The following is an 8509-nucleotide window of genomic DNA, read 5'->3' as shown; positions in this document are numbered from 1 at the left end:
TGTTTGTTTCTAGATTGAAATTTTATGGATTGTTTCAGGGTATGTAAATGATGGAAGAAACATTGTCTCTTTCACTTTAAATTGACCAAAAATTGTTTAATTGACTTATAATTGAATTGCAATTTTGATTTTGATGTGCGTATCACCTGCAAAGGGATTGTTGTTTGCAGCTGTAAGTTCTCGTGCATCATAAAGTTGCTAATTTGCTCAGATTTACAAGACCTTGATATTAGCTGTGAAAGAGCAGTGGAAATCACAAGCATTACCACTTTTTTTCCCCTTTTGTTTTCTGTTTTGCAGAGATTGAGCTATGACTGTATTGTGCATTTGAATGACTTGGAACAACGAACGAGTGCTACTGTACACACTAATGGTACTTCTATCTTGTGCTCAGCTGTGGAGGTATGGCAAGCAAAGCTGGTTTTAATATTAGTTTGGTTTCTTTGTTCATTAAATGGAAAGTAATGTCATATCAGTGGGAATAGTTATGATTGTGGTTACAATGATGGTAATGTTGGCGACAATTGATATTGCTACAAATTGTCACAGCTTCATGTACATGTTGGTGATTATCATAACGATAACGCAGCAATTATTGTAATGAGACAGTGTTACCAAAATTCATAGTAATGCAATTGATAATATGCAATGAGGATAAATGTATTGCATCAGCAGCATTCAAAAATAGACAAGAGTAGAACGGAGATTCAGGGATGGCAAGGGATTGTAGATATTTATTGAGACAGTGATGTTGGACTTCATCTGTGTGGTGTTGGACTTCATGTTTGCAGTTACTAGTTAGGTTCAGACGACAAGCCTTAACGGACGACAAGCCTTAACCTTGAGGTTAGGAAACCTCTAGGGACCGTGAAGACGTACTCGTAGTTAGCTAATGTTGAGGTTAGCTCGAAGTTAAGAGCCATGAGAAATCTTATGGTTAGCGCTCTAACCATGAGCCGCGAGGGGTCCCCACTCGTAGTTAAGCACCGTGTGGACACAAAAATCAGCGCACTCAAAGGGGCAGGAATTTAACCTCGAGGTTAAGATTTGTCGTGTGGACGCACGTCGAAGTTAGGGGGCGAGAGCTTAACCTTGAGGTTTCCTAACCTCGAGGTTAGGGCTTGTTGTCTGAACATAACTACTGTTAAGGCCGTGTCACACCTTTCCGGGCAAGCTACGCGGGCTTGTGGCGAGGAGGTAGTTTCCAGCACGTAGCAGATTTTCCGCGGGCGAACAAGAATGTTTGCAATTTTCGCATTTGTTTCTTACCTACTAGACACGTGCTACTTAGCTTCTACTTGCGTGCATTCCGTGTGACCTGCGTGAGAGCCAACTCCTGCGAGATGCTCCTGGTAAGAGTCTCCTACTGGCATTCTGCGTGTACCTCTGCGAGCGAACCCCACGACTCACTCAGAACAAGTTTTGAGCATGCTCAAGGCCTTGTTATACCGTATCTGGGGAAGTTTTGCGGCTTGACTTGCGGGGAAACAAATTTGCTCCCTGGAGCTCTCCGCAGTTGGTCCGCACCTGACAGTACCTAGCGCGTATCTCGCCTGTACTTGCCCGGAGGTGCTCACGCAAGTCCAATTAACCGCAGGCAAGTTTTGAGCATGACCAAAACTTTTTCCGCTTGAGTCGTGGGGATGCCCGGAGAGGTCCACGCAGAACGCCAGTAGGAGGCCCTTAGCGGCAGCACTTCGCAGGCAACTCCCACGCAAGTACTTCACAGTCCCCGTATGCAGCCAAGATAATGACATTCTGCGGGACTTCAGTCATTCCTTCAGAGGAATTCCTTCACTGAGTTGTCAGCCCCCATGCTACTGGTACAAAGGTCACACAGTATACCCGCATGTAGAATTTAAGTAGAACGCGTCCAGCAAGTAAGACACATGCACTGACTCGCCCAAATCCTTGTTCGCCCTCAAAAATTCCCGGTATGCTGGAAAATCCCTACACGCAACAGAATGCATAGCTTGCCTGGAAAGGTGTGACAGAGCCTAAACATGGTTGCGGGTAAAAAGATTTGCGTGCACACTTCCAGGTGACTACGGGTGAGATACGTGCTAGGTACTGTCATGTGCGGCTCATTCCGGGGACCTCTGGGTAGTAAAAATTGTTCTTTGCAAGTCGCACGCAAGACTTGCCCCGAAAGGTGTGACACGGCCTTTAAGTATATTGAACTTGGTGACTGAAAGAGAAGATTCAATAACATTCATAAGATTTGAATTGTTTCTTAGCTGATGCCTTTGAAACAAATTATGAGCCATTAATCTAGATATTTACTTGTTTGTATTAATACTCTTATCTGCTCTGACTCACTGTATATTGTAGTACACCTATCCCTGGTATGTCTTCCAACTGCAAGCAAGAGTATCTGTTCGATGGAACAACAATGAAATTGACGATATCTATGGTGCTGAAGGTAAGTATTTCCATTTTAATATCAATATGCTACCTTCTGATGTGGACTGTGTTGATGCTTGTGATATTCAGCATCATCTCTGGTTTAAAAGGACTTTAATCAGTATGACAACAGATGTGAATAATTTGTATACTAAAAAGGAAATACAATTGATTGATGTTAAGTATCAAACTGATTCATGATTTACAATTCAAAATTATTTAAATAGTCAAACTTATTTAAAGGTAAAAATGTTTTTTGTGCAGATTTTTTTAAAAGTCCAAGATGTCAACACCAGACGTGTATTTGGAACTACTATGTACATAGAAACAGCCTGCTATTTTGTAAACCTTAGACTTTCTTGATGCTTCATATCGTAATTAGAGTAAAAGGCTGATGATCATTGTTGGGGGGGGGGGGGGAATCAAGTAAAACAATGCCTAGTAAAGAACAATGTTTTACCAGTGATATAAAGGGGTTCTTATTTATAAAATCTAGTTCTGATATTCCCTCAGTGCTATCCAATGTCATGTAGTCAACAACACTGACTTGTAAATGTGTCAACATCCTTGACTTCACAAAGAGTTAACAATTAAGAGTCTTTCTCGCAGTCACCAGTAGTTTCAGTAATTGACAAGGAAAGTGTACATTCCATACATACAACTGTACCTCTACATACCTTCATCATGACCTTCAGTGACTCTGTACACCTGTGAGGTGAATGGGAACAGCTGCAGCAGGTGTCTGTCCCCAGAGGCATCCCCAGCCAGGTTCCAGTGCCTCTGGTGTGGCCAGGAGTGTGCATTCAGGGACAAGGCTGTGTGCACTCAGGATGCACTCGACCAGAGTCAGACCGACCAGTGTGGCTCGCCCGTCATTACAAGTGTGAGTTGATGCAGCCCTGAAGAGGCCCAGACAAAAATCAATAGATACAATGTATGTCCTCCAACTTGCGAAGAGCTCTTATTTCTTCTCACAGATATTTATGCAATTTGTACTGTGTAAAGATAGTCATTATCTACCTCAAAGTTTGAACTTATAGTTAGTGAAAATCAGGAAGCATAATTCAAACTGTTCCAAACTTCCATTTCTTTAGATTAGATCATAGCAATTAAATTCTGGGTTTTTTTTTTTTTTCTGTGTCATTTCAATTTGAGTTTTCTACTAGAAAGTCATAATTAAAAAAAAATTGTGTGTGTGTGTGTGCAAATAACTGACTAGTAAAGGCAATGCATGTTTGAATATGATGTTATGTTTTTATCTTTGTTTTTGTTTGTGTTATTTTATGGTGGGAAAGATTCTTTCTTGTGGATAATGCTTTGTGTTATGCTCTGCAATGTACCATTTACCGAGACCATCAGCTCATACTTACTGCCTGCTGTGTCTGTTAAATACATGCTCTCAGTTCAAAAATACATGATGTGGCTTTTATTCCACTGTCTGCTTACACTATAATGCAGTTAAAGGGAATTGAATCAAGGGAATTAAATCAAGGGAAAAACAGCTGCTGTATTTGAATTAAATCCATTTTTGTTCATGTGATATTTGCAGTTCTGGCCAACATCTGGTCCCATGGAAGGCAATACCAGGGTGGAAGTCTCTGGAACAGATCTGGGTGCTTCTTTCAGTGATGTAGTCAGTGTAATGATTGGTGATTCAAACTGCTCCCTGGCAGGCATGGAGAGCTATTACCAACCAGGTCTTAGGTACATGTATGTGATGTTACAACTTAATAGTAGGTCGTACTGCTTTCTTCCAGTGCCTCCAAATATTTCTGGACTACTACCGAACTGGTAGATGTAGATACTTACAGTCGGTAAAAACAATTTGTTGTAAAGATATACTTTAGCTCTCCATCGGGCATAATGATTTTTGTATTTTTTTTTATAGATTTTCAAGGGAAATGTGCCCTTGAGAGACAGTTTGATTAGATATAGCTTTTAAACAATAGCAAGAAAAGTGTAAAACTTTTCATAAATTGGATGAATGATAAAATATTTAGACCATGTAGATTTCCTGTATAGATACAAAAAAAAAGTCATGGTGGTGTTTGATTGATATGTTTCTGCAAAGTTTTGTCCCAGTAATAATCACTGATTTTTTTCGAAGGATTTTTTTCCCCCTCAGCTAAAAAGAAAACCAAAACTATGTCAAGGATACCTTATTCTACTCTGTCATCTGAAATATTGGAAGGCAATGTCTTCACAAGTTTTGAAGGAAAATCAGTCATTTGGTATTTTTTTTTTTTTTGGGTGGGGGGGGGGGGGGCAGAAAGTAGAGGGATTTGAAATGATGTACACCAGAGATGCTTTATAGCATATAAAGCATAGCTTATAGCCTGTAGGATTCAGCTTTGTACCATTTTGGGATAAATCAGAGACAACACAAAAGCGGATCATACTCATCTATTTTTATTTATATCTCTCAAATTATCCTTGTTTGGTTGCTTGTAAACTCTGCATTTATCCAAAGTAACCTTAATAGAAGAGAAGTGATAAGTACCAGGGTTATTAACATCCATGTTAACATCACATTCCCCCATAATTTGTACCTACTTTCCCTTTTAATAGCTATTGAGTATTTGAATTGATTTCTCTTATGGCTCTCTTGCAGTGTTAGCTGTCTGACTGCTCCAGGTGCTAGAGATGGAACAGGCCGCGTGACAGTCACCGTAGCAGGGCAGGGTGCAAGTCGGCAGGCAACCAGCAGCCAGGCATATACATACACTGTGAGCGTGGGACTTTTGAGTCATGCAACCACAAAACCATGTGTACTATGAAATATGCTCCCCTTGGGCAGAAAGGGGCATGCATGATGCTCAGACTTGTCATCATGCTCTGTTGATGTCTGTTCAGAGTAATTAACCCATTAAGGACAGACTAATTTTGCTACAACATGTATTTCCCATATACACCTGCCCGAGTATACTCGGGACTCGTCCTCCATGGTTTAAGGAGTAATTAAAGAGGGAACATGTGTGAAGTGAAGACCAGTAGAGTGTATGGTCAATTTCACTTGATACCTAACTGGAGAGCATTTTTTTAGGGGTAGGGATAGAATGATACAATTTAATGAAGACTGGCTGAGGTTGCAGTCATCGATCTAGAACTCTTGCAAGTTCTTGGCAAATTTTGTATAAGATTTTGTAACATGATAAAAAGCTGAAACAAAGTAGTTCCATCACGGTGTGATTCCTTGAAAAGTCAGGTCACAAACAGGAATATTCAATACTCTGCAAAAGACACAGCTTAGATTCAGGTGAGGACAGGTAAATGAATAAAAATGCCAGACATTGCTTTTAAAGGGAAGGTAAACCCAAAGAGCAATGTGGATTGAGTGAAAGCAGCAACATTAGTAGAACACATCAGTGAAAGTTTGAGAAAGATTGGACAATCGATGCAAAAGTTATGAATTTTTAAAGTTTTGGTGTTGGAACCGCTGGATGAGGAGATTACTAGAGGATATGACGTATGAGTGGACAACAATACAAAGAAAATATAAAGGATATTCAACAAAAATTCACTTTTCTAGAATTATGAAAGAGCAGTGGACCAACCGCTTTCAGAAAGCAGGGGGAATAATTGCTACCCTTAACATATGTCAATATCAAGTTGATGGAATTTGTAATTTTCATGAAAAATGGATTTTTGTAGTATTTTCTTTATATTTTCTTGATATTGTAGTCCACTCATACGTCATAACCTCTAGTAGTCTCCTCATCCAGCGGTTCCAACACCAAAAATTTAAAAATTCATAACTTTTGCATCGATTGTCCGATTTTCTTCAAACTTTCACTGATGTGTTCTACTAATGTTGCTGCTTTCACTCAATCCACATTGTTCTCGGGGTTTATCTTCCCTTTAATTGTTTTGCATTTGTGTTTGTTAGATAAAAAAAAGGAAGGCTGCAAGCAGTAAGTCCAGTGCAGAAATAGAGAACTGTTTTCGAGTAAGTTTTCAAACCACTCTTTGTATTTCTTATCATTGTATGCATGGTATAAATATAACATTCTTTGCTTTGTACAATTTTGCAGGATCCCACCATCCAGAGTTTTACACCAAGGATGGGGCCAATGGCAGGTGGAACAGAGGTTACCATCACAGGTTCTCACGTGGGCTCTGGCAGGCTGCACAGCGCTCACTTTGGGGATGTAGAGTGCAATATAAGGTGAGTTTGAATGAAACTTTGATGCGTATTAGAGACCTCATGTTACATTCTATATACATCTTTCATCTTGTCTTTTAATAGCAAAATGTTAAGCATTTGGCCTGTGAAAGACTTTTTTTTCCCCATTTTGTGTGACCTTTTAGAGATGATTGGATCTAGTTGAATGACATTGATACTGATTTCTATGGCAGTGTTATGTAGAGGTGAGAATCTTACCCTTGTTTGGGTTGTCCGATTAGTGCCATTAACACTGCAAATTTTGTAAAGTGTCGGCAAACAATTTCCTATCGGGCAATAATTATGATAGCTACTTCTTGTGGATTATGTACCATGTTGTAAACATCATAATATGCCTCAAAAATTTAATGTGAAAAGCCCTATAAATGGAATTTGTGTCTTGATTGTGTGTTGTAAAGAAATATTGTCAATACGACATTTTGGCCAGAGATTCATGCATACTGTTACGGTAGCTTTCACTCTGAAGTGTAGCTATCCTCAACTCTTTATGGCCATACTGTAAACCCCTGTGTGCCACATTATTTTCAGACAGCAACGCAAACATGCATTGGAAAACATTCTGTTTTTCAAATCTATGTAACTTTAATAGATTCTTTTTACCCTGGACATGTAATGAGCGAGGTTGTAGAGAAACTGCCATGCTTTGTTTCAATGTAAATTGCGTGATAAATCTATGATTATTTTCTTTCAAATGACCAGTAGCTAAATTATTTATAGAGCCATGAATCTTGCACATAAAAGAGAGACAAAATCTTAGAATTTACTAGAAAATCCACTAGGGTATACTGCCTCATAGTCAGTCATCACACAAAATGCAAGCTACATGTGACAGGAGTGGAATCATGAGAAATGCTTTCAATGTACTGTGGCATTTAGCGATTTATTGATGGGTTTGGGCGGGTTTGTGAGTTTGGGCAGAATATGCGAACTTGGCATGGCGTCGACTGAGTCGGGCATGCAAACGTGGCACATAAAGAGTTAAATATAGTGTGTTATTCATTCTGGCATTACTAATGTACACACACACATGCACGCACACGTACACATATGTTGGCAAAAGTGCATAAAGTTTACTCACTCTGCTGTCATTTCTACACTACTCATCACGTACAGTACCAGGTACATGAAGAGTACATTCACAGCTGCACGATGAATGTAGCATATTTCATGTCAAGGTCACTTGTCAAAATACCCACAAAATGACTACAGGCTCTGTGGTTATAATCCTTTCATCTTGTGTGGGCAACCGCAAGCGCTCTCGCCGCAGGAAGAAAACATCCATGACAGCACGTGTCAAGGCAGATCACCGCCATGATCGAATGTTCGGTCAATGTGAACCACTCATAGCACGTCACGTATGCTACTTTCAATCTCTGTTGTCACATTCCCCGTGTCAGGTTCGTCAATGAGACCACAGTCCTGTGTGAGACGGGGCGGAGTGGCGCTGTCAGAAATGAGACCCTGCGCTTCACCATAGATGACTCAGCCGTGAGACTCTCTGAAGAGAAATTCTCCTTCCTGGCCAACCCCCAAATACTCAACCTGAATGACCCCAGCTTTGATAGAAGATCCATTACAAGGTATGCGTTGTCAACCCCCCCCCAAAAAAAAACAAAACAAAAACAAAAACAAAAACAAAAAAAAAAAAAAAAAATCATACAGCATGAAGTGCTATATGATATGCAAGTAGAAGGGGTTAAATGTATGTTTAAAGAGTAAGAATAAAAATGATGTAACGTACGTACTGGTATGTTTTCAGCAAAAAAATATCAACTTGATGTCATATAGTTTGTAACTTCATTTGCTTTGCTATTTCCTTCATCTGTAGTCAAATATTAATGGTTCTTTGAATCTCTGAATTTTGCAAGAATAAAAAAAATCAAGCTTAATTGCCATGGCCATGTTGGTCACAGAAATTGGTTT

General features: G+C 39.6%; 1 protein-coding gene across 1 annotated transcript in view; it reads left to right on the top strand.

Moving 5' to 3' along the window:
* Positions 1 to 1343: 1343 nt before the first annotated feature.
* Positions 1344 to 8509, top strand: part of LOC140245312 (plexin-B1-like) — a 64112-nt gene continuing 56946 nt past the window's right edge. Inside the window, exons 1-7 of the mRNA XM_072324898.1 lie at positions 1344 to 1352; positions 2332 to 2422; positions 3099 to 3286; positions 3953 to 4107; positions 5015 to 5129; positions 6435 to 6568; positions 7984 to 8166. Of these exons, the coding sequence (XP_072180999.1) occupies positions 1344 to 1352; positions 2332 to 2422; positions 3099 to 3286; positions 3953 to 4107; positions 5015 to 5129; positions 6435 to 6568; positions 7984 to 8166 (875 nt within the window). The remainder of the gene's footprint in view (positions 1353 to 2331; positions 2423 to 3098; positions 3287 to 3952; positions 4108 to 5014; positions 5130 to 6434; positions 6569 to 7983; positions 8167 to 8509) is intronic.

This window comes from Diadema setosum, chromosome 2 (genome assembly GCF_964275005.1).
Source record: "Diadema setosum chromosome 2, eeDiaSeto1, whole genome shotgun sequence".
In the NCBI taxonomy this organism is placed as follows: Eukaryota; Metazoa; Echinodermata; class Echinoidea; order Diadematoida; family Diadematidae; genus Diadema; species Diadema setosum.
The sequence above is the reverse complement of the archived record's forward strand: the minus strand, read 5'-3'. Positions and strand labels throughout refer to the sequence as shown.